Source organism: Plecotus auritus (assembly GCF_963455305.1).
Source record: "Plecotus auritus genome assembly, chromosome: 8".
NCBI classification, from domain to species: Eukaryota; Metazoa; Chordata; class Mammalia; order Chiroptera; family Vespertilionidae; genus Plecotus; species Plecotus auritus.
In genome coordinates this window covers 87,203,586-87,229,988 of record NC_137782.1, presented here as the reverse complement: position 1 = coordinate 87,229,988, position 26,403 = coordinate 87,203,586, and the positions used below count along the sequence as shown (strand labels likewise).

At 47.0% G+C, this 26,403-nt stretch overlaps 2 protein-coding genes across 4 annotated transcripts in view; both read left to right on the top strand.

Annotated features, from left to right (window-relative positions):
- PTGIS (prostaglandin I2 synthase) overlaps positions 1 to 9,260 on the top strand; it is a 44,679-nt gene extending 35,419 nt beyond the window's left edge. The window contains exon 10 of the mRNA XM_080686780.1: positions 6,053 to 9,260. Within this exon, the coding sequence (XP_080542906.1) occupies positions 6,053 to 6,197 (145 nt within the window). The 3' untranslated portion in view covers positions 6,198 to 9,260. The remainder of the gene's footprint in view (positions 1 to 6,052) is intronic.
- Positions 9,261 to 19,402: 10,142 nt separating this feature from the next.
- Positions 19,403 to 26,403, top strand: part of KCNB1 (potassium voltage-gated channel subfamily B member 1) — a 96,097-nt gene continuing 89,096 nt past the window's right edge. For 2 of the 3 annotated variants that reach the window (XR_013961404.1, XM_080684058.1), the window contains exons 1-2: positions 19,403 to 19,733; positions 20,961 to 21,693. Coding sequence is in view for 2 of the 3 variants with exons in the window: in XM_080684058.1 (XP_080540184.1) it covers positions 21,127 to 21,693 (567 nt within the window). In the remaining variant the exon portion in view is untranslated. Of the gene's footprint in view, positions 19,734 to 20,167; positions 20,220 to 20,960; positions 21,694 to 26,403 lie in introns of those variants that run through there. The other variant, XM_080684059.1, reaches the window with a different exon arrangement.

The window sequence follows — 26,403 nt, the reverse complement described above, 5'->3', positions numbered from 1 at the left end:
GAGTAAGATAAGGCAGGTGGGCAGGAAGCAGTTGACATAAGGCAGGGCTGCCACCACATTTATGGGCACACTGATTGCATCATAAACGTGGTTTGTATACTTATTAGGACAGTTTTCCAGAAGATGGCAGTAAAGAGTACTTGTTCTTGCAAAGTTGCTTCCTTTTGATAGTTTTCCCACAGACACAGTAAAGCGTCTCAAGGGAGGGGTGCCTGTGTCCGATCTCACAAAGGCAGCCTGTGGTTTCGCAGCAGCCTTGACCAGAGCAGAAGGTGAGGACTTCCAGGTGTTTGGGAGGGAAGGTGAGTGTGGCTGGGGGGAGTCAGAGGAGTCGCTGTTCATACTGATCAGGGGAAGCTCGTCTATGCTGCTGAACCAAACGACCGCCCCCACCCCCCACACCCGCCCAGTGTCAGCGGCTGTGACAACAAGCTTAGTGCCCACTCACACAAAGTCGGCCATGGGGTTGGGGGTCTCCTCCCCTCCATGCAGAGACTCAGCTCTTTCCATCTCTACGCGAGGCCCACACACCTCCAGGCCCAAGAGAAGCTGGAGTGCAGCACCTGCTCTGAAGTGCTTTGGTGTGAAGTTGACACACAGGTCACTTCTGCTCACACCTGTCAGCCATGCTAGTGCACGGGCCCACCTACCCACAGGGTGGCACACAGGTAGGAGCTCCTGCTCTCTCACTCTCCTTTTCTCACTTTTCCCAAAGTCAGAGTTGGGGGCAGACTCCGGAGGAGGCTGTTGCTCTCCTCCCTTATTCCTTTTTTGTTTGTTTGTTATTTTTAATTTTATTAAAATTTATTGGGGTGACATTGGTTAATAGAATGATATAGGTTTCAGGTGTACAGTTCTATAATACATCATCTGTATATTGCATTGTGTGTTCACTCAAAGTGCAGTCTTCTTCTGTCACCATGTATTTGGCCCCCTTTACCCTTCTCTACCTCCACCCAAACTCCTTCCCTCTGGCAACTGCCCTACTGTTGTCTGTGTCTATGAGTTTTTGTTGGTCACGTTTGTTCGTTCGTTGCTTTCAGTTTTATATCTCACATAGAGGTGAAATCGTATGGTTCTTGACTTTCTATAGGACTTATTTCACTTAACATAATATTTGCAAGATCCATCCATGTTGTTGCAAATAGCAGTATTTTATCTTTTCTGATGGCTTAGTAATATTCCATTGCATATACATTTGTACCACATCTTCTTTATCCAATTATCTATCGAAAGACACTTCTGTTGTTGGTTATTTCCATGTCTTGGTCACCGTGAATAATGCTGCAATGAACATAGGGGTAAATATATATTTTTTTTATTTTTTAAATCTTTATTGTTGAGAGTATCACAGATGTCTCCTTCCCGCCCCCGCACCGCGCCCCCACCATTGCTCTCCTCCACCTGGTTCCCACCCTGCCCCAGGCCTTCACCACCCTATTGTCTGTGCCCATAGATAATGCATATATGCATATAAGATCTTTGGTTAATCTCTTCCCACCCCTTCATCCCCCCTTCCCTCTGAGATTCGTCAGTCTGTTCCATGTTTCCCTGCTTCTGATTCTATTTTATTCATCAGTTTATTTTGTTCATTATATTTCTTGTTTGTTTATTTTTAGCTATGTATTTATTGCCATTTTATTGTTCATATTTTTTATCTTTTTTTTTCTTCTTCTTCTTCCTCTACTTAAAGAATACCCTTCAACATTTCATGTAATATTGGTTTGGTGGTGATGGACTCCTTTAGCTTTTTCTTGTCAGTGAAGCTCTTTATCTGCCCTTCAATTCTAAATGATAGCTTTGCTGGGTAAAGAAGTCTTGGTTGTAGGTCCTTGCTATTCATCACTTTGAGTATTTCTTGCCACTCCCTTCTGGCCTGAAAAGTTTCTGTTGAGAAATCAGCTGACAGTCGTATGGGTGCTCCCTTGTAGGTAACTAACTGCTTTTCTCTTGCTGCTTTTAATATTCTCTCTTATCTTTAACCTTTGGCATTTTAATTATTATGTGTTTTGGTGTGAGCCTCCTTGGGTTTCTCTTTTTTGTGATTCTCTATGCTTCCTGGACTTGTAGTCTATTTCTTTCACCAGGTGGGGGAAATTTTCTGTCATTATTTCTTCAAACAGGTTTTCAATATCTTGCTCTTTCTCATCTCCTTCTGATACCTCCATAATGCAAATGTTGGTACATTTGAAGTTGTCCCAGAGGCTCCTTATACTATCTTCATATTTTTGGATTCTTATTTTCTCTCTCTCTTCTGATTGGGTGTTTTTTTTTTTGCTTCCTCATATTCCAAATCGTTGATTAGATTCTTGGAATCCTCTGCTATACTGTTGGATCCCTGTAAATTATTCTTTTTTTTTTTAAATAAATCTTTATTCAGATTATTACAATTGTTTCTCCTTTTTCCCCCCATAGCTCCCCTCCACCCATTTCCCACCCCACCTTCTGCCCTTACCTCCCCCCAACTGTCCTCATCCATAAGTGTATGATTTTTGTCCAGTCTCTTCCTGAACCCTCCATACCCCTTTCCTCCTGAGAATTATCAGTCCACTCCCTTTCTATGCCCCTGATTCTATTATATTCACCAGATTATTCTGTTCCTCAGGTTTTTAATTCACTTGATTTTTAGGTTCACTTGTTGATAGATATGTATTTGTTGTTCAAAATTTTTATCTTTACTTTTTTCTTCTTGCTCTTCTTTAAGAATACCTTTCAGCATTTCATATAATACTGGTTTGGTGGTGATGAACTCCTTTAGCTTTTTCTTATCTGTGAAGCTCTTTATCTGCCCTTCAATTCTGAATGATAGCTTTGCTGGGTAGAGTAATCTTGGTTGTAGGTTCTTGCTATTCATCACTTTGAAAATTTCTTGCCACTCCCGTCTGGCCTGCATAGTTTCTTTTGAGAAATCAGCTGACAATCGTATGGGTGCTCCCTTGTAAGTAATTAACTGTTTTTCTCTTGCTGCTTTTAAGATTCTCTCTTTGTCTTTTGCTCTTGGCATTTTAATTATGATGTGTCTTGGTGTGGTCCTCTTTGGATTCCTTTTGTTTGGGGTTCTGTGCGCTTCCTGGACTTGTAAGTCTATTTCTTTCACCAGGTGGGGGAAGTTTTCAGTCATTATTTCTTCCAATAGGTTTTCAGTATCTTGCTCTCTCTCTTCTTCTGGCACCCCCATAATTCTGATGTTGGTACGCTTGAAGATGTCCCAGAGTCTTCTTACACTATCTTCAACTTTTTGGATTTTTTTTTTTTTTTTTGCTTTTTGCTTTTTCGGTTGAGTGTTTTTTGCTTCTTTGTATTTCAATTCTTTGACTTGATTCTTGTGTTCCTCTAGTCTGTTTTTGGGTCTCTGTATAATATTTTTTATTTCAGTCAGTGTATGTTTAATTTCTAGTTGGTCCTTTTTCATATCTTCGAGGGTCTCGTTATATTTATCGGCCTTTTCTAGGATATTCTTAAAAAGCCTTATAACCGTGGTTTTGAATTCTATATCCAGTCGTTTGTTTTCCTTCATTTCTTTCGTTTATGATCTGTTTCTTTGACGCCGCATTTTCATTGCTTCCCTGAGTTGGTAGGGTAGATTTGTGTGCTAGGTTTCCTATATGGCCCAGTGGGTCTGCCTCCCCAGTTAACCTGAGGTGGACACTCTTGGTGCACCCTTTTGTGGACTGTGTGTACAGCCTTGTTGTAATTAAGTCTTGATTGTTGTTGGTATCACTGGGAGGAATTGACCTCCAGGCCAGTTGGCTGTAAGGATCAGCTGTGTCTACGCTGGGAGAAGTTCGGTGCTGGAGACAGCCTTATAGGATTAGACTTGCCAAATTGCAATAGCCTCTGTGCTCAGCTTGGATGGGGTGGAGTCTCAGGGCAGAGCAGACAGTCTTGGCTTCCAGTCAGCCTTGCCCTTGTGCGTGTGTGCGCCTGCAGACCTCTGCCTTCCCCGGCTCCCGAGTCTCCGCCCGAGAGTCCAGATTCCCCCCACAAGAGCGTGGGTCCCCAGGGGCTCGCCTGGAACTGGGGTTCACTGCAGTCAGAACTGGGTTTCAGTGCGGTCGGGGGTTTCCTTCCCCCTTCCGCCAGAGAAAGTCAGCCAGGCTCTCAGCCGCCCTTCCCTCTGTGCGCACAAAGACCCTTTGCCGTACCTCCAATTCTCTGTGAGCTTTTCTCTTTCCTTCTAGTTGTAGAATTTTCACTCAGCCAGCTTTCCTGTGGTTCTGGATGGTGTCCGTTCTGTCTTTTAGTTGTAGTTTTGAAATTGTTGTGCGAGGCAGCAGTTTAGGTGCTTACCTATGCCGCCATCTTGGTTTCTTGTAAATTATTCTTTATTTCAGTTAGTGTATGCTTAATTTCTGACTGGTCCTTTTTCATGTCTTTGACATTCTCACTAAGACCCTTGAAAGTCTCACTAAGTCCCTTTGCACTCTCCTTAATTTTCTTGAAGCTCTCATTAAGTCCCTTGAAGTTCTCATTTAGACCCTTGTGTAACCTTATAACAATTGTTTTGAACTCTGTATCTAGTAGTTTGCTTGCTTCCATTTTTTTTTTTTTCATTTGTAACATGTTTCTTTGTCTCCGCATTTTGGCTGCTTCCCTGTGTTTGTTTCTGTGTATTAGGTAGAGCTGTTATGTCTCCTGGAATTGATAGAGTGTCCTGAAGGCCCAGTGGCTCAGTCACCTGAGCTGGGCACTCTAGGTGTGCCTCTGTGTGGGCTGAATGCACAGTCTTGTAGTTGAGCCTTGGTTGCTGTTGGCGTCACTGGGAAGAATTGACCTCCAGGCCAGTTGGCTGTGAGGACCAGCTATGTCTACAATGGAAGAGCTGCTATGCAGGAGAGATCCCTATGGAGCAGGACTTGCTTCAATGGGGCTTTGGTGCTCACTGAGTCTTCCCCTTGAGTGTGTCACTTGTGAATTGGTAGAGTTTTAATCTGGTATGCTCTGAAGCTATCACCAGGTGCACTGGCTCTGGGGCCTTCCAGGAGGAGCAAAGTCAGCCACTGCTTGCAGCCATCTGGCAGGAGCTAGAAAGAGATCTGTAGATGGCTGCTACTATTGGGCTAGGAAGTGCCCAGATGAGGCCCAGCTGTGAAGGAAGGCAGGCTGGTGCTAGTGCCAGGTCTTGGGCCTTTTATTGGTAGGTTTGGGGAACACTGATGCCAGCTGCTACTTTTTTGAGAGATTTTAGCAAAGTCTGAAGCCTGAACCAGGACAGGCCATTCATATGGAAAAGCTGCTACAAACAGCTTGGTGGGGGTGAAAATTGGATGGGGTCTCAGGGAATCACCAGGGCAGAGCAAACAGTGTGGGCCATACTGATAGAAACTCAGATATGGCTGCCAGTCAGCTCTGTGTTGGGGAGGTCCAAGCATAGGAACAATGACCCTTGTAAGCAATAGGAACAATGACCCTTTCTCCCTGTCTGGGAGAAAGTTGCCCCTGAGTTTCTATCCCAATGCCACAGTCCAGTAGCCCTCAACCCCCACCTGTATGTCTCTGGATTCCCCCAAAGCCGCCGCCTGAAGCTGGAGCTCAGAGGAAGTGAAATCCTTATAAGTTCATGGGCAGGCCCTTTAAGAGGAACACCTGGGACTCCAACAGCCTCTGTGTCACTCAGCCACAATCCCTGCTGGTTTTATAGCCTGAAGTTATGGGGACTTCTTTTCCCAGCTCTGGCACCCTGGGCTGAGAGTCTGATGTGGGGCTGGGACCCCTTGCTTCTTTTTACGGGAGGCCTTAGAGATATCCCTCCTGATTAAAAAATCACCACACATGGGTGTCGGACCAGCCTGTTCTGAGCCTCCATCCCTCCTACCAATTTCATTGTGCTTTCTTCTTCTCTAGTTGTAGGACTTCCATTCAGCCAGATTTCAGGTGGTTCTGAATGATGGTTGTTCTGTATTTTAGTTGTAATTTTGATGTGGTTGTGGGAGGTGGCAAGTACAGGTGTTTACCTATGCCACCCATATATTTTATGAATCTCTCCTGCCATATTTTGAACAAGCCCCCCATGCTCCCTCTTCTTCACACCTTCCACGCCATCTCTCTGCAGATTCGTGTTCCTTGTGCTGGCGCACTTTGACCTGGAGCTGGTCAACCCCAACATGGAGATCCCTGAGTTTGACCTCAGCAGGTACGGCTTCGGGCTGATGCAGCCAGAACACGACGTGCCCATCCGTTACCGCATCCAGCCGTGAACAGACCGGGCTCCACACGCTTGCCCCCACCCAGCCCTCACGCAGATCGCCCAACTTTCTATGTCCACATCTGGCCTGGGTGCACAGCTTTGAACACCCAACAGTATCAGCTTTAGCACTTTACTGCTTTTTACCTGGAAGGCTGATTGGGGGAAAGGGGGAGAAAGGAAGCTGAGAGAGAAAGGTTTAGTCCAAAATGAGATTCTTTCTGTGCCCAGCTCACCTTGCTCCTCTCACCTTATGACACCCACAAAAGTTAGGGCAAACAGGGCAGAATAGGAATCCTGACTGCTGTGTCCCAACTCCCAGAGGGGCCACTGTCCAAGCCCTTGACAATGGTGTGGTTGAGGTCTTAACCACTCAAAGCAGATGCTGGCCTTAAAAAGGCCATTTGGGATCTAGCAGTGTGTCCCTTGAAATAAGCAGGTCCCCAAATTATTTTAAAGTAGCTGAAGCCAAAGGAGTCCTTAGACCTGTTTCTGGTTCCCTCATCTCTCCATTCACACCGATTCTTGAGAAAGCGCAGGAGGGTTTCCGAAGCTGATGCATCCACGATTCAGATCGTGAGCACCCTCGACGCTGGAATTGGAGCAGTGGGGCTCACTGTTCTAGAGTTATGGGCTCCAGATGGGACAAGCCTTGTTAATGCTGAGACTCAAGTCGGGAATAAGAAAGACACAGACCCCACAGGACGGTCCTGATGGAAGGAAGCAGCCAGGCTCCTTGGACTGAGCAAGGCAAAAACAGGAGGCTTTGGTTTCCTTCAATCGAGCTCAGAAGCTCCAGCTGTGGGCATGATGCAGTCTGCAGACCTGTTTTATATACAGTATATAAAAATTGTTTCCATATCATCTTTGGGAGAGTTGATTCAAAATGCCCAGCTTCTCTTGAAAAAACCGGGCACACTGGGCCATTATTCCCAAGGGCAAGCACTGGCCAGGGTTGAGAAGCAGCCACCTCCCTTTTCTAGGGCGTGTGCTCTGGCTCACCAGGGTTTCTACTTGGTGGAACTTTTTCTCTCTGCTTCTCCATTCCTAGTACCTCCTGGACCATGAAGGCATTCGAGCTGAGAACCCTGTTCCAACTCTTAGAAGTGATTTTTAGGAGGTGGTAGGAACCTGCTAACTGGTTCTTAAGCCAATGGTCCATCTTCTTGTGTTCACCACCCTTCGAACAAACAGATCAATGATGAAAACTTGCCTTTGCATCAGTTTGGGGGTGGGGGGAAGAGGAGCTCAAAGAGAAAAAATTGCCTAGAAACCTTTATTATGATTGTAAGCATTGTTAATATTAGATTCCGTTTATTGAGGACTCTCTAAATGTCTGTGACAGGCACAATGGACATAGTATTTCTATTTCTCACATCATCTCTGCAAAGAGGGGATGGTTACACCTTTTTATAGATGAGGAAAACAGGTTCAGAGAGGTGAGGTGACTGCCAGGGTCACACAACTCATAAACTAGTAGAATTCAGCAAACAGACTTCTTGTCCCAATAGCAAATGCATTCCTTGGGCTCAAGGGGATGATGGAGGGACAGTTCTGTTTGGCATCAGAGCCAGAGGCATGCATGGCTGGATGCATTTCATGAGATGCAGACACACATACACACACACAGAGCTAAGTTACTTTAGCTTTAGCTGAAAGAGAAGAGAGGACCTGAGATCTCCGAATGTGTCAGGAGCTAGTCTCTTGGAGCAGCACTGGGGCTTGGGGGCTTCCCTGGCCCTCAGCCTCCAGGCGCCCCCAGGATTCCCAGACAGATACTGTGATTGGCAGGAGGCAGGATATCCCCAGGGAAACCCATCTTCATGCCTGGGTGACCCCTGCTGCTTCCTGCTTCTTAACTCTGCAGGAAATCAGGCCTGGCAGCCTCCTGTGGGAGGATGGAGCCGGTTTCCACGGCAACCCTCAGCTGCTTCATCCTAGCTTGGAAGGGAAGGAAGGAGGCCAGCAGAAATAGCAGCGGGAAGATCTCTCTGTGAGGTTGCTACCCTGGTGGGGGAAAGCCCTTATGACTCCCCTCTTCCAAATCAGGGACGCTTTGTCACTGAGACTAGATTCTCACCTCTGTTTAAAAAAAAAAAAAAAAGGCCAATTTCCTTTAAAGGTGGTGCACCTCCTTGAAGCCACAATCATTAAGAAGAGACAAATCTCCCACCAGGCAGCTCCAGCTGGTACCATAGATACTGAAGTACAGCTTAGGAGACAATGATTTAAGCCTTCCCTTGTTTTAATCTTACTTTTTCTTTTTCTTTTAAAAAATATAAAGAAGAGCGAGAGATGAGTGGGTTAGCTCTTTGCTACAAATTATCTAGGAAGGTACACAGTTGTCATTGTATTTCTTCATACCTTGCTTTAGAATAACAAAATTGCAGGACATATGTTAGAAACAGTCTTAGGTTGACCTAATGAAGTGTTTCTTAACATCATCATCATTTTTTTTTTGCTATATTTTGTATTGTTGTTTACCAGATATTTTCCTTGAAACAGACTCATTTTTTAAACCTTATAGTTGTTTGAAAAGGTAGCTTTTTTTTTTTTTATTGTTGCCGGTAATGGACAACATATATCACTCGTTGTCAAAAATAGAAAGTGACTGTGAAAAATAAATTCGACGGAAGGGAGTCTCCATGCTGGTGTCGCTGAGGCTCAGGGCCTGAGATCTGTCACTTCTCTGTCACAATGTGAGACAAGCAAGTATTCGAGTGGCATTAAAGTCAGGCCATCGCCACCCGAGACTTTCTCCCTGATAATCACTGGGAGAAAGGACAGAGAAAGGAGTAAGCAGCTCACCACGAGGGTCACCTGTGCATTACACCTGGCCTGAGTGCCTCCCAGGGTTTTTTACCATCAGTGGCCGAGCACACTGAGCTGGTGACACCCACCTGCCGATTCTTCAGATGAGAGCTGAAGTGTCTTGCCAGATTCATTGATGTTGATGTGTATTTTTAAATAAACAGTGTTTCATGAATAGCCTTGCTGTTTAAATAAAGAGTTCTATTTTCATATAATACTGTTGAGTGGAAACATGCTGAAATATATTAAACCATCCTTGTTTGTGAAACTGCCTCTGCGTGTCATTCAGACTGAGGGGCGGCTGTGTCCGGAATGGCAGAGTTAGCTTCTAGGAAGGGAGCACAGAGCACCTTAGAATCAAGTCATACCCTCCAAGGTGTGTATTATCTCCATTTGTACAGGGGAAGAAGTCAAGGGTCAGAGAGGTGAAGTGGCTTGCCCAAGATCACGTGGCTAATAAATAGTAGATTTGGGATTCACATGCAGGACTCTGCCTCCTGAGACCGAACTCAGGATCTTTCCATCATTGATCCTTTTGGTGGCACAGAAGGACAGAGTAGCCACGGCAACACTTTGGGGTGCAAAGAGGACTTTGGGGTGGAGACTCACAATCCCAAAGCAAAAAAAGATCTCTCAAAAATTCACTGGATGTTCTTTACCCGTCAGTGTATGTAGGCATTTATTTAAATTTTAAATTTTTTAAAATTTAATTTTTTTAAAAAAAGGGGCCTAGCCATTTTGGCTCAATTGATAGAGCGTCAGCCTGCTGACTGAAGGGTCCTGGGTTCGATTCTGGTCAAGGGCACATGCCTGGGTTGCTGGCTCAATCCCCAGTAGGGGGCATTCAGGAAGCAGCCTATCAATGACTCTGTCATCATTGATGTTTCTATCTCTCTCTCCCTCTCCCTTCCTCTCTGAAATCAATAAAAAAATATATATTTTTTAAATCCTAGCAGCCCTAACCGGTTTGGCTCAGTGGATAGAGCGTTGGCCTGCGGACTGAAGGGTCCCAGGTTTGATTCCAGTCAAGGGCATGTACCTTGGTTGCAAGCGCATCCCCAGTGGGGAGTGTGCAGGAGGCAGCTGAATTGATGTTTCTCTCATTGATGTTTCTAACTCTATCCCTCTTCATTCCTCTCTGTAAAAAAATCAATAAAATATATTTTTAAAAAATAAAAAAAAAATCCTAGCATTAAAAAAAGGTGAAATGAATTAGATTTGAGAAAAATAAAAACGAGAACATTGTTTTTCTTCCAAATATTTGAGTAAAAAATCATGTCCCAAGGTTAATGTCCCTCACAGCAGTTTCCTCATCCTGAGGGGGACCATGGAGACACATTTGTTGAGATTGGATTTGGCTGTGAGTGACAGACATGTCAACTAACAGCAACATTTTCACATTAAAACATTACCTTCAATACAGCAGACATTTCTTTCTCTGTCATGTAGATACAGGAGACCAGAGGTGGTGTGGCACCTTCACACTCACCAGACCCCCTCCTTCTGGTCCCTCCAATGTAAGTTAACCAGTAGTTTCCACCTTAGGGTCCACTATTGCTGCTTGAGCTCCAGCCTTTCTACTTACATCCCAGACTGGCAAGAATGAGCAAGGAACAAAGAAGAGAAAATCTGCTTGCACCCCATTGGTCAGAACTTAGTCACATGACACTTCTTGCTACACAGGAGACTGGGAAATGTAGTCTTTCCAGAGGGGCACTGTACCAGGCACGGGGAGACGAGGAGACTACTAATGGGTATGGGATTTCTATTGGGGGTGATGAAGTGTTCTAAGACTGTGGTGAGGGTTCCACAATTCTGTGAATTTATTAAAAACCATTAACTTGTACACTTCGAATGGGTGAATTTTATAAAATTGTTATATGTATTTTTATAGTAAATATTTAAGCACCTCACATGTGCTAGGAACTGTTCTAGGCAATGGGGACCCAGCAGTGACTAAAACAGCCCCCCAAAATCCATCCTCATGGAGTGATATTCTCCTGGGGGAGACAACAATAGTCTAGGTCCGTGGTCAGCAAACTGTGGCTCATGAGCCACATGCGGCTCTTTGGCCCCTTAAGTGTGGCTCTTCCACAAAATACCACGGCCTGGGCGAGTCTATTTTGAAGAAGTGGCGTTAGAAGAAGTTTAAGTTTAAAAAATTTGGCTCTCAAAAGAAATTTCAATCGTTGTACTGTTGATATTTGGCTCTGTTGACTAATGAGTTTGCCAACTACTGGTCTAGGTAATAAGTATAAGTATGTCATGATGATAAGTACCATAGAGAAGAATAAAGAGGGAAATGGGGTGGGGAATTGCAACTCTAAGCAGGGTGAGCAGGGAAGGCCTCTCTAAGGTGATCTTTGAACAGAGACTAGAAGGAAGTGAGAGGAGCAAACCACAGGGGTATGTGAGGGAAGAATGTTCCAGAAAGATGGAACAACAAATGCAAAGGCCCTGAGCTAGGAAGATCTCAGGCTGTTGGAAGGAGGCCAGTGTGGCTAGGAGCCGTGGAGGGTTCTGGGTAGAGGAGAGACATGATCTAACTTGAATCCAGCAGGATCCCTCTCACTGTGTATGTGAGAATAATAGGCTGTAGGGGGACAGGCAGGAGATAGGGAGACAGCGACAGTCCAGGGAGGTCTCTGCCCTCATAGATTTTACTTTCAGGCAGAAGAGATTACTTATCTCAGAAGCAAGTCAACAAAAACACAATGTCAGGTACTGAGAAGGCTCTGAAGACAAGCAAACAGCTCAGTGGAATGTGGTGGTGACACGGAGATGGAGATGGCCATGGCTTTGGAGATGGTCAGGGCAGATCTCTCTCCAAGGAGGTGGCAGATGAGCTGAGGTTTGAATGAAAAGTAGCCAACCTTGTAAAGAACCAGGACAAGAACTTTCCAGGGAAAACAAATGGCAAATGCAGAGGTCCTGAAGAGGCAAAGGGCTTGGTGTATTTGAGAAATAGTGAGGCTGCCAGGGAGGCCGGGCCGAGTGAGATATGACAAGAGCTGTGCCTGGAGCACGCTCCGCAGCCATGGCGGCAGCCTGGTCTTGACTCTAAGTGCCTCCAGAAGCCATCAGAGAGTTTAAGTAGGAAAGTCAACAACAGCTTTCCTTTAAATGGAATCAATTTAGCTTTATAGGAATCTCATTCCATCGTCCTTATTTTTCTCATTCCATGGTGGACCAGTGAACAAACACCTTTAATGCATGGGAATCATGGCCACTTGATACATGATCCAGAGGGGTGTGTCTGCGTGGGAAGGAGGGTGATGAATGGGGAGAGCTGACAGTGTGCAATCCTCTCACCCTGGGAACCTCCCCTAAGACTTCAGTGTAGCCTGGGAGAGACAAGGCTGATGTACCCATGTTGCAAACCTGGGAAAGTGGATTCTTGCAATAAACAGGGTCTCTGTGTGCTTTTATTTCAGGTGTTCTTAATGCTGACAACTGTGGGGAAAATGCTGATTTCCTGGCCAAGAGCCAAACTCTCAATCTCCTTGCTAAAATAACTCTTCAGATAGAGGCAGCCATGAGCTCAGCGAAAATAGGGCCGACCTCCAAATCAAAATCTGAGGCCAATCCAATTATAGGTACCAGGCACCTTTTGCCAGTGATTGGGCTAATGGTGGTCATGTAACTCAGTACCAATGAGATGGCCCAGGAAGTCTGTGGGGAGCTTCAGAAATGTGGGAGAAGCTCATCCTTCCTCCCTATGTTGGAGTTATCATGTGAGAGGAGGCCATGGCAACTATTTGTGATCATGAGGGTAAGAAAATCGCAGAGAAATAACCAAGAATCCCGAGACCTCTGAGCTGCTCCTGTGACAGATCTGGAATCACTTGTATCTGGATTCTGTGTTAAATGGGATAATAAGTGCCATTATTGTTTAGATTCTAATTAGAGGCCATATACCATGGTGGTTTGCCTGGGCTCTGCCTGGTTTGAATCATTGCTGAGTCACTTAATACCAAGGTGATTTGGAGCATCTCTTTGTGCCCCAGCCTTTCCACCTGTAAGACAGGGATAATGGATAATAATAACATCTCCCTCATAAGATTTTGTGAGCTTTAAGTGATTAATATTGCCATTCACAACCAATGGATGAGATGGAAAATGAATATCCTAAGTTAGCCTCATAATAGAGTTTCCCAGAGGAAAGAGAATCTGACCCAGACCATGGAGAGGCAGAAAAAAGTGACACTGGATCTGGGTTTTGAAAGGTGAATAGAAATTTCCTGTGTGGAAAAAATTATGGTTGGGTCAGGGAAGGATTCTAAGCAGTGGAAACAGCATGAGCAAAGAAGCTGTATCAGTTATCTATAGCTGTGTAACAAATAACCCCAAAATATAGGGGTTAAAATGAAATTATTTTATAATTTCTCATGGTTTTGTGGGTTGGCAGGGACTTAGAACCACTTTGTGGTTCTTCTGGTCTCATTTGGGTTAGCTCTCAGGTAGCTGCAGTCAGATGTCAGGGAGGCTGACCTCAAAGATGGCGCCTTGGCAGGGGTGACTAACAGGCTGTGCTTAGCTGGGACATTGAGATGGCTGAATCGCTCTCTCTTTCTGTGTCATTTCAGGGCCTCTCACTCTCCATGTGGCCTCCCCACATGGTCTCTCTTGCAGTGTAGCAGGAGTCAGACTTGTACCTTTAAAGTTTCATCCTGGTAGCCTGGGGGAGGTTGGATTAGAAGAAGGATAAAACTGGGGAGGGAGGTCAGAGAGGAAACAGATGAGATCAGGAAGAGATGGACAAGGGCGATGGAGAGGAGGAAGGAGAGACATTGGTCCCCAAAGACTGGATTTTAATGAAATATCATCCTAGGAGAATCAGTTAATTAGCTCTTGATCTCTGTGGCTTTGATTTCCTTCTTTTGCTGACTCGCTCATTTTCCATCACATCTTGGAGTTCCTAGGCTTCTCTGTGAGGAAGACATATTAGTTTACCTCTAATTACTCTGCTGGAAGCCTGTGCCTCATTCCATGCTCACCTGCATTTCATCATTGTTTGGTCACTAACCCTGGAAGTTAATAGATTTGGCAAAGTCCAGGCCACAAAAGGGCTCAACAAACTACATGCAGGTTTATCTATTTCCCTCTGTGGGGACCCTCTGTTGGCACCCCATTTCCTCCCAGGACGAGAGCCCAAGAGACCATTTCTGGGTTTAGCACAGAATATTACATGTAGTAAAAATTCTAAAATGTTAGGTGATCGGTGGGTGGAGATGGTCAAGTAAGTGGATAGATATAAGGGTAGGTGGAAGGGTAGGTAGGTGGGTGGATAGATAGGTGGGTAGGTGAGTGAGTGGTGGATATATGCACGAATATTTGGGATGAATGAATGATGGGTAGAGGGATGAATGAGTAGGTAGACAGATGCATTTGTGTGGGTGGATGGATGAGTCTGTAAGTGGGTAGGTGATTGGGTATATGGATGGATGGATGGATGGATGGATGGGTGGGTGGATGGGGGTAAATGGGTAGATAGATGGGTGGGTGGAAAGACAAATGATGTATGGATGGATAGATGGATGGAGAAATAGTAGGTGGGTGAATGAATGGGTAGAAAAATGGATAGTGGTTAGAATATGTTAATAAATAAAAAGAAAGAGAAGTGAGTGGGTGAGTACATGGATCAATGGGTGAGTGGGTAAATAAATGGGTGGGTGTGCAGTTGGGTAGTTTGGTGGCTGAGTATATGGATGGATGAATGGATGGTTGGGTTTATAGGTAGGTGATGAGCAAAAGATGGAAAAAATGGGTAAATATTCAGGTTGGCCAGAAAACCAGGCTCACCTATTTACCAGAAACTTGGGCCAGGAAACCCAGGGTTTGATAAAGACAATCAGGCTAGCATAAGACAGGCATTAGAATCAGACATCTGACCACTCAAGTATCATCCAACAGCTAATAGGTCTTCCTTATATTAAAATATTCAGCCCAAGGATAAGAACACTAGTAAGAATTTTAAGTGACATCAGAAACATGCAAAGCATTTAGTGCAGTGCCTGATATATACTTACTGCTCAATCAATGTGAGCTGCAATTACTGTTTGTTAATATTGCTACTACTGTTATATTAATGTGTACTTACTGATGTTAGGCATGGTGCTAAGCACTTCATATGCATTATCTCATTCATCCCTCCTGCAACCCAGGAGGTGGATTTAATCATTAACACCATTTCCCCCACAATAATAATAATAGAGGTAGAGACTGCAGGGAACTGGAGTTTACATCCTGCTTATAGGGGGCAGCTGTGGTTCAAAGGCAGTCACCACTCAGTAGCAGTCATAATTTCCATGTTACACAGGAATGCGGTCCCAGTGTTAATTAGTTCCTCCAATTTTTTAAAAAATATATTTTATTGATTTTTTTACAGAGAGGAAGGGAGAGGGAGAGAGAGTTAGAAACATCGATGAGAGAGAAACATCAATCAGCTGCGTCCTGCACACACCCCACTGGGGATGTGCCCGCAACCAAGGTACATGCCCTTGACCGGAATCGAACCTGGGACCCTTAAGTCCGCAAGCTGACGCTCTATCCACTAAGCCAAACCGATCAGAGCTAGTTCCTCCAATTTTTAAAGAGAAGCCAGAAATCCAGATTTTTATGTAAACTCCTCTGATAGTTAAATCTTGGCTCAAAATTTATATATATATATATATATATATATATATATATATATATATATATATCATGATGTCCAAACAACAGAAGTCCGCAAATAATCAATAATCAGCTCATGACCTCTGCTATCTGGCATACAGGATTGGACACTGCTTACACACTAGCCATTTCCCCTTTCTTCCTTCCTTTCTTTCTGTCTTGCTTTCTTTCTCTCTTTCTCTCTTAAAGATATACACAAATATCAGTTTAGCTGACTTGAGGCAGTGAACCATCTCAGGGTCTCCTCATTAAGGACTTGGAGTCAGGATGAGGGAAATAAGAGAGCTTTTGCCAATTTTATTTCTATATAACTTGTCACCACCCCCACCAATAGGATCAGATATTCCTGAGGTCAGATGTATGTCTTATTCATAAGTTTCTTATATGCCCTCATGTAAGAGGACTTACTTATTCATTCAACAAATATTCATTGAGCAGTTACTCCGTACCGAGTATTATGTCGGGCTCTATAAGAACAGTGTGGCAGACACTGTTGGTTGCCTACTCAGCTTCAATCTTCACTTCTTTCTGGTTAAACAAACTTCAGTTTTGTAAAGGCAGTAATGAATGTAGCAGGGTCAATCCTGTTCCTTTTGTCAGTGATAGGTCTAGGAGTGGCCATGTGACCCATGGTAGGGAATTTGGCAATGGGTGGAGAGATTATGAAAAAAAGAGAAGCATGACAGGAAAATTAGTTTTGGCCACCTTGGCCATCTTGTTCTTTTTGCCTTTGAATACAATTTTACAGAGATTGATGCAAGGAGTGGTGGCAGCCATGTTGTGACTAAGACAATGAACCAGGGATACAATATATTGTAGAAGACAGAGCAAAAGGTGGAAGAAATTTGGGTCCTTAATAACATAGTTGAGCTGCTAAATCAACTCTCATACCACTCTTCTCTGAAATTTTAATGTGAAATAACTATATATCTTTATTCTTTAAGCCCCAATTAGTTAAGTATTCTGTTACTTGAGATGAGCAAGACAGACCAGCTCCTGCCCTTGGGTAACCTACAATTTATCAGTTAAGAGCTAGCAATGAGTAAATGCTTTCTATAAATTCCTCATAATAACCCTAAAAGGCAGGCACTCTCTTTATTCCCATCGCCATTTTACAGAGAGAAAAATTGAGGCCCAGAAAGATTAGATTACTTGCCCAAGGTCATTCTGCATGTAAGTAATGACATCAGAATGCTTGCTTTCTGAGCCACTAGGTCCTGAGTAAGTTTGCTCTGAATCCTTGTTAAGAAAATGAATGGACAAGTTGTAGCAATAGAGCTGTTTGCTGGAAAGTGAAAGAGCTGTTCCCATTGTCTGCACTTCCAGGTGCATCCAGATGTTCTTTATCTGAATCTGGAGCCAGACTTTGCAGGAATCGGGCCACCCAGTGGGAAGAATCTGAATGACATCCAATACCTAGCCCTAGCCTTTACTGAGGAATCTCCCCTGTCAGAGCCTGGTGGCTGTGAAATTGCCCAGCCATCCTCACCACCATCTCAGTCCAAGCCCTATTACCTCTAGCCTGGGCAATTGCAGAAACCTCATGATAGGTCTTCCTGCTACCAGCTTTTGTCCCCCAACACTCCATAATGCCCACAGCAGCTAGAAGAATCACTTCAAGACAGAGATCAGCAGATGGGACTTTTCTGCTTAAAACTTTATTCTGGCTTCCCATTGTGCTTTCTAAGCTCAGATTCATTCCTTAACCTTATTTATAAAATCCCAATGAAGCGCTACGTGGTTTGGTCCTGTCCACCCCTCTAACATCCCTTCCGAAGCTCCTTTCTACCTTCGAGCTTTTGCTCTTTCTGGCTCCCTTGTGTGTATCCCCTTCCTCGGAACTTCACACAGTTGTCTTCTCCCTGCCCTTAGGTTCTCAGCTGAGATGTATCACCTCCTCTAGGAAGCCTCTCCTGCCCAATTACCCTATCTAAAGTTGCTGACACTTGTTTCAGGCATGCTCTATCACTTCCTCTTGTTCACTTTCTTCATGGCATTTATCATAAGCTGAATGATCAGTTTATTTATTCCATTATTTATTAACTGTATTCCCCACCAGAATATAAATCCATGTGTCATAGAAACTGCTGTTTTTTATTTTCACTGTATCTCCAGGGTCTAGAGTAGTGCTTGGCACAGAGTAGGTGTTCACTAATTATTCGTTGAAAGAATAGCATTTCCAGAGCAGGACATACCTTTGACTTCTATTAAATTAAACCAGGGGCCGAAACCGGTTTGGCTCAGTGGATAGAGCGTCGGCCTGCGGACTGAAGGGACCTGGGTTCGATTCCGGTCAAGGGCATGTACCTTGGTTGCGGGCACATCCCCAGTGGGGGGTGTGCAGGAGGCAGCTGATCGATGTTTCTCTCTCATCGATGTTTCTAGCTCTCTATCCCTCTCCCTTCCTCTCTGTAAAAAACCAATAAAATATATTTAAAAAAAATTAAACCAGGGTTTCTCAACCTTGGCACTATTGACATTTAGGACAGGAGAATTCTTTATTGTGGAGGTCTGTGCTATCTATGTATTGGAGGAAATCTAGGCACACCCCCAGCCTCTGCCCACAAGGATGATGAGACCTTGGACAAGGGTCATGATAATGGAGGTGATGAGACGTGAACAGATTAAAAATATGTAACAATATTATGTTCAACTCTATAGAAACAAGTCCCTTTAAATTTAGAAATGAAGAAAAAGAACACAGAGGGAAAGGACCTTACCCTGGGAGCCGAGGGCTTATTCACAGCTTTTCTCCTCCAGAGCAAGGGGCTCACTATTGTATCTCAGGGTCTATTTACTTATCATGCAGTAAATATGTATTTGAAAGAATAAATGGGTAAATGGTGGGGGTGGGGAGGATAACGATGGTATCCTTAGGGAACCCTTACTCACCTCTCCAGGTAAATCCTTGGTTTTATATTCACTTTTGGGGATTACTTGATCGATTCTGTCTCCCCCATTGGACTGGGAGCTCAAGGGGAAGGTGTTTCTTTTACTGAGTCTGCCACAGGACCTGGCACACAGGGAGCTTTCAATAACTAGCTGTCCAATATAACTTGAATGAATGAATGAATGAATGAATGAATGAATGACTAGGCTATATAAACTAGCTCACACCTCACTCTTTCCCTCACCTTGGTTTTTCTTCTTAGCAGTTATCACCAACTGCCACATTGCATATTCATTGATGTATTCATTGTCCACATTCCTCCACTAGAATCCATTCTAGAATTAGATTTTAGAATCTAGAATAGAAACTCATGAAAGCGAGGGCTATTTAAAATTGCAGCCTCCCCCCCCCCCCAATCTCTTCCCTTTGCCTTATTATCCCCTCAAAAGCTTATTGTCCTCTGAAATGTTCTTGGACTTTGTTATGGGTCTGTCTCCAGCCAGCTCCGCGAGAGCCAAGCTTCTGTGTTGGGTTCACAGCTGTATCGCAGACGCTTATCCTAGTGCCTTGCACACAGCGGGCACTCAGTTCACGATGTTGACAGGACTAAGGAAGGCGGGATTGCCCGGAGGTTGTGGGGACAGCCCAAGTGGAAAGGTTAGGACTGCCAGGCTCCTCCTCGCCCAAACACCCAGCCGGCCCACAACCTCACCAGCAGGCTGACTCGGGCAAGCAGGAGTTAAACGGCGTTCACGCTCGCTACCCGCAGGTGGCGCCGTCCCGCCTTGGTGCGGAACTCTGGGCGCTCTGAAGTGCGGGACAGAATCGCTGCGAGCGCGGAGCCTAAGCTCAGCCCGGACTTGTTGATCTCGCCCAAGCAGCCGTCGCCGCAGCCACCGCCGCCGCGAGAGCAGGAGGAGGAGGTGGTGGTAGCGGTACAGGAGGCGCCGCCCGAACGCTGTCCTGACACCCGCGTCCGCGGCGTCCGCCTGCGCCCCCAGCCTCGGAGAGCGCGCTCGGCTTCGCAGCGCCCGCAGCCCCGGCGCGTCCCCAGCCCGGCCGGCGTAAGCTGGGCCCAGCCTGGCCCCGGGTCCGCCGCTGCCCGCGGGCCCGGGCGTCCGGGCGTCCGGGGCGATGCTTGATCCCTGGCCCCTGGAGGCGGCCTCCCTGGGGGTGAGTGTTGGGGCGTGCGGCCAGCGACGAGAGCGCAAGGGGACACTAAGGGACTCGCCTGCCGCGCGGCTCGGCCTGTTGGTCTACCTAGGCTCCGCGGCTCCAGGCTGGGGGTGGGGGGGGTGGGGCGGACAAGGGCTGGGGCCTGGAGAGACACTAGATCTCATTCCGGGGCAAGTGGAGAGGGCGTGAGCCTCGCTGCTGGGGGCTCAGAGAAGCCCCTGAAATCACCAGTGCGCGATAGGAGGAGGCACGTTTTTAAAAGGCCAGAAAATTCAGCTCTTTTCCCCGCCTCCCACTTCCCCCACCCCTTCCCTTCTAAGCCCCGGGAAAAGCGCAGAACCCGGAGTTATAAAAAGCCATCGCAGGAGAGGAGCGAGGAGGAGGAGGAAGAGGAGGAGGAGGAGGAGGAGGAGGAAGAGGAGAAGGAGAAGGAGAAGGAGAAGGAGAAGGGGGCGGGGAAGAAGCAAGGGGAAGACGGAGCAGGTGGCTCCCCAGGACTCTGCGCGCCCCTCCTGCTGTGGGTTAGGGGGCACAGAGGGAGGGGTGGGAACCCGAGCAGAGCTTGGCTTTGCGCCTTCGGGTCTCTTCTTGTCGCCGGAGCGACCTCAAGAGATGTTCCCGTGACTTGGGGAGAGGGGTCGCTCCAGGACGCTGTCGTGACCATCCTGTCTGTTATGACTTCCGACAAGTGGGCGTCTGAACCCCCACAGAATTCCCCAAAATCTTTTAAGGTTTAGAAAAAGCAAATCTACTGCCATCTCCCTAGCCCTTAGATCTTAATTATCTCGGAATAGGGCAAGGAAAAGATGAGGTCTTATAAAAAAAAAAAGTTTTTCATGCAGCTCCCCTCTCTCCCCATTTTGGGGCCAGGTTCCGGACTCGACGGGGATACCCAAAGAAAAGCGAATTTCAGCACTCGAGGGGGCGGACAGCTCCCGGGCAGCCGGGTTGGGCCTGAGCGGCAGAAACCCGGGTGTGGCCTCCTGGGTCCCTGGGGCTCCTCTTGGGGGCCCTCTCCCAGCTCCGAAGGGCGGCCCCTCCCTCCATCCGTGGGGTGGGGCGGGCTTCAGCACCAGCGGGAGGGACAGCGCCCAGCCTTTCTACCCTCCTTGAGCCGCTTAAGCACCAAGAAGGTCAAGGCCAGCTGTGAACCGGCTGGAAAGTTGGGGAGGGGCCGCGCGCCGTTCCCTCTTTGCTGACCTTCGTCCGCTTTCTGCCTCGCAGCCGTCGGGATGGAGGTGAGAAGACGGCCGTGACGCGCGCCTGCGCGGTCTCCTGCACCCCCAACAGCCCATAGTGCTCCCTGCCCCCCTCCCCCGCAGCGGCCGGCCTTGCGGTCCAGTGACAGCGGCCTGGGGGGGCAGGGGGGGCGGGGGCGGCCGGACCAGCGATGCCGGCGGGCATGACGAAGCATGGCTCGCGCTCCACCAGTTCGCTGCCACCGGAGCCCATGGAGATCGTGCGCAGCAAGGCGTGCTCGCGGCGAGTCCGCCTCAACGTCGGGGGCCTGGCGCATGAGGTGCTCTGGCGCACCCTGGACCGCCTGCCCCGCACGCGGCTGGGCAAGCTCCGCGACTGCAACACACACGACTCGCTGCTCGAAGTGTGCGACGACTACAGCCTCGACGACAACGAATACTTCTTTGACCGCCACCCGGGCGCCTTCACCTCCATCCTCAACTTTTACCGCACTGGGCGGCTGCACATGATGGAGGAGATGTGTGCGCTCAGCTTCAGCCAAGAGCTTGACTACTGGGGCATCGATGAAATCTACCTGGAGTCCTGCTGCCAGGCTCGCTACCACCAGAAGAAGGAGCAGATGAACGAGGAGCTCAAGCGTGAGGCCGAGACCCTACGAGAGCGGGAGGGCGAGGAGTTCGATAACACGTGCTGTGCGGAGAAGAGGAAAAAGCTCTGGGACCTACTGGAGAAGCCCAATTCCTCTGTAGCTGCCAAAGTAAGCGTGGGATCTGGGCGCTGCTGGGCTGGGGGATTCTGCTTGTGTCCCCAAATTGATGACCAGGGCTGGGGGACTCTAAAGGAGGAGGGGCTATAGCCAAGACCTTGGAAGTGAGAATAGCCTCTTCAGACTGTTCCTATGTGGTACTGGTCACCCCATCTTTGTTGTTGTTGTTAATCCTCACTGGAGGACATTTTTTTCCATTGATTTTTAGAGAGAGTGGGAGGGAGGGATGGAGGGAGAGAGAGAGAGAGAGAGAGAGAGAGAGAGAGAGAGAGAGAGAGAGAGAAAGAGACATCAATGTGAGAGAGACACTGATTGGTTGTCTACAGCACAGGCTTCTTCCGGGGCTGGAATCAAACTTTTGGGACCCTTCCATTGGAGGGCCGAGGCTCTATCCTCCAAGCCACATGGGGCCAAGGCACCCCATCCTTTTATTATTCAATTTATATCCTGACTTTGTTGGAGAAAGGATTTACAGAGATTTCTAAAACCCACAGCAAGAGGATGGACACTGCCAACGAGAAAGAGAGTGCGGAGAAGCAATTAAGCCTTGCTGGGGTGGAGCAGACTTGAGTTTGGTCCATTCTACAGAATGCTCCCTTGTGAAGTCCCAGACTCAGGCTGGAGGGGGTGTCACCCTGCAATTTTAATACTTATCCCAATATTTATAACCCCACATTGCCCCCAAGGAGGGAATGAAGGCAGCTTATAGACTTGCTTGGAGGACATTGAGATACCGTCAGGCAGTTTTAACGTAAGAAAAATGAGGCAAAGGGACTCTGAGGGGTGGATGTGTGCATGCATGACGCACGCAGTTGGCTGTGGATGCTTGTGGGCGAAGGGTCACCATTGGTTTGTTCTTTATTTATGTGGTGAGTTTATTCCATGAATGGTTTGATGCAGCTTGTAAAGATGCTTTGGCTGCTGGAAGAGAATGTAAATTTCAAAATAGGAGAGAAAAAATGAGGCAGTGTGAAAAATAAAGCCAAAGAAGGAGGCAGGGATGAATCTGATTACACCTGGTGGGCCAGGCAGTCCTGTGTGCTGCCAGGTGTGAGGGACTGGGAGAGGCTTTGGGTGGGGGCCAGGCCAGGATGGGAGCAACGTCTCTGTGTCAGGCTGGGATCAGAGCTGTCTTGGAGAGATAGGGCCTGTCTTCATGTGGCCAATGTGCTGGGTGTCAGAACAAATGACAACACAGTATGTTCAGTGCTATAAAGAAGTTTATTTGGAGCTCCGGGGGAGCCCAGAAAAGAGAGGTGTTGGTGCCAAAATCCAAGAAGACCAAGTTGGAAAAGATGTGTTGAGGATAGCTCACCATCTGAGACCTGAGAGCAGGGCCAAAAGGGAGGTGGTGGGGGGTGGAATAGGTCAATGTATTCATGAGAAAAGGGAGGAAGTCTACACGCCAGCCATGATGTATTAGCTAGGGCTACCTTCATTCAGCCTGGCCTCTCATTATGGAATCCCTCTGGCTCAGTTAGCTCCCCACTAAGGCTCACCTGCACGGCCAAGTCTGAAGGGAACCCTGTGGGATACTTTGCCCAGATCTGACTATCCAAGGAGAGACCTCTGAGAGGCGATGCAGGAGGGCGTGGCTGGTAGGGAAGTGGAGGGAAACGTGTAGGTTTTCCCTCTTCCCTGTCAACCCTAAAGAGGACAGAGATTCCTAGGCCTGCTTTCCTCTTCTGAGGATGTAGGCTGCCTCTGAACATAATCCTGCCCCAGGTTTCGTGTCCAAAAAGCCTCCTTCTTAAGACAGTCACTCACCCTTAACCGGCTTAGGATCAACAGACTTATTTTGCTATTTCCAGGCCTGACACGGGTTTCTGCCCTCCACATCCTGTTTAGGCGTAGACACGACTCTCCCTCCTCCCTGTGTCCCTAAGGCATGAGAGTAAGAGGCAGGGGAGGGGAGGGTCACCCTCGCAGAGAAGAAGCAGGCAAAAGGCAGTGTTTAGGTTGGTGTCTGACAGCAAGACAGGGAAGCTCAGGCTTGCAGAAGACACTGTTTGGGAATAAACAGCTTCGTCTCCCCGTTGAGTTAACCTGCTCACAGGGATAGCTTTGTGACCTCTCTGTGATCCCAGGCTCAGCTGGCACACATGCCTGGCAGATGGATGGCCAGAACTGAAATGGGAAGGCAGGCAAACTCATTGGCTCTCAGGATAGAAATCCTGCCTGCCATTGATCAAAGACCTACTGTGTAAGAAGTGTAACAATACCATTAGTTCTTATACCAATTCTCTATTACTATTCCACCTTTCTCAAATAGGGAGGCTCAGAGGGGTTAAGTAACTTGTCTAACATCACACAGAAGTAGTCAGAAATTCAAACTCAAGTGTGATTTTAAAGACCCTGTTCTTTCCATAATGAATAAGTGCTGTAGCCTACTCCCCAATCTGCCTGCTTCCACTTTTGCCCTTGCAATCCACTGCCCACACAGCAGCTAGAGTGAGCTTTTCAAAATGTAAATGGGATCACATTGTTTATCTGCTCAAAATCTTCCAGAGGTTTCCCATCACATTCAGAATAAAATCCAAACCTTCACCGTGACATACCAGACCCTACTGAGTCCAGGCCCATGACCTCTCTGAGCTCATTTCCTTCTATTCCCCTTTAGTTCACTTGCTTAGGCCCTACTGGACTCCTTGCTGTTCCATAAACCGGTCACGCTTTATCCTACCTCAGGACCTTTGCACTTGCTGTTCCTGCTGCCTAGATTGCTCTTTCTCAGATTGTCTCATGGCCAGCCACTTCTCCTCATGCCTCATTTAAGCAGGCCCTGCCCAAATGTCTCCTCAGAGAGGCCTTTCCTGAGCCCTATTGTAAACAGCCTCCTTCCCCTTAGTCTCTGTCAAATCATTCAGTGTCTTTCCTGCATAGGCTTTAAGCACCATCTGAAATGATACCTGCTTCCTTTTGTTTCTCTGTTTCTCCCACACAAGAGAGTAAACGCCATGAGTTGTGTTTACTGCTCTGTTCCCAGCACCCATCATGGTGCCTGGCACAAAGGAACTCAAATGACTAAATGCAGAATAAATGAATGAATCAAGCAGTCAGTCAGTCACTGTGTCTCAGGGTTTGGGGATCTGTCATTCCTCCCTCACTGCCCACCTGCAACCCAGTTCCCTGTGCTCCCCTCACTCCCATTCATCCCCCCATTTGGATGCCTTGCTTGTCAGACAGCAAGGCCTGTGGAAACTTCTCAGAAGCCACAGAAGGAGAGGGTAAAATGGAGGAGCATTTCTGGGTGGTCTTCCTTTTTTACCCTCTGAGATTCAGAAGCGGCCTGGTCCCAATGTTTAAAAGCAAGAACAGACCGGGGTCCAGGCCCACTCCAGCACCCTCCCCAGTTTCTGGCCTCTGGCAAGTTCTTCAGCTCTCCAAGCCCCAGCCTCCCACCTGTAAAATGGAGATAAAAGGCCCACTTTACAGGGTCATCATGGAAGTCGTGTTTGCCACACCTTCTCACAGTACCTAGCACCTGGGAGATGGGGCCTTTCTCCATGGCTAAGTGGGCTGAGCTGCGGCAAACCCTTTCCTTCTGATAGCAGTACTGGGAGGCTGAGCTGGTGCTGTTAATAATTGATGGGATGTTCTGGCAACACGGAGACAAACCAAAGCACAGGCCTTAGCCTTCGCTGTCAGGGGAGTGAAAATCAAAATCCATTAGGCACAAGGCAGTGTGATTGATTTTTGTTTAGAAGTGGGGTCAGCCCCAACAAAGTGACAGGGTTTCGGTGTGGGGCCACCACTGGGTTTCTGCTTTCTCAGAAAACTCCACAGGCTTCTCTCAGTAGGAGAGAGCGGGAATGAATCCGCAGTGTCTGTGTTCCCTGGAACAGTCTCAGGGATCGAGCCCTACAATAATTCCTTCATTTCCAGAGTAGCTGCTGTTTATTGTGCCAGGCACTGACTAGTGGAACTTTATACCCACCAGCTCGTTGAAATCCCTCCGACAATCCAGATAGTCTGACTGCTTGGGCTGCAAATAACAGCATAGAAAACTCAAAGTGGCTTCTAGAAGGAGGAAGATGTATCATGTCCCATAACAGCAAGTTTCAAAGGAGCTGGTTTTGGAGTAATGACTCCATGGTGCCATCAGGATTCTAGGTTCTTTTCATCTTTCGGCTCCTCCAACTCCTGCAAGTGGCTTGGTCCTCAGGCTTGATGCCTCATCTCCCAAAATGGCTACCCAGTTCCAGCCTTCGAATGTTGGCACATCGTATCCAACCAATAAAGTGGGGTGTTTCATCCTGTGTGCCCCCTTTTTCCCTGAGAGATAAGCCTTTCCCAAAAGCCTTCTTTTTAAAAAAAAAAATATATATATATATATATTTTATTGATTTTTTTTTTTTTTACAGAGAGGGAGAGGGATAGAGTTAGAAACATTGATGAGAGAGAAACATCTATCAGCTGCCTCCTGCACACCCCCTACTGGGGATGTGCCCGCAACCAAGGTACATGCCCTTGACCGGAATCGAACCTGGGACCCTTCAGTCCACAGGCTGATGCTCTATCCACTGAGCCAAACCAGTTAGGACCCAAAAGCCTTCTTAAATCCCATTGGCCAGGATCAGGTCACATGCTCAGGCTATAGCTACAGGGAAGCCTGGGAAAGCAAGTGTCTGGCATTGTCAGATGAGGGAGAGAATGGATTTGATGAGTGGTGTTAAGACTCTCACAAAGAGGAAATAAATG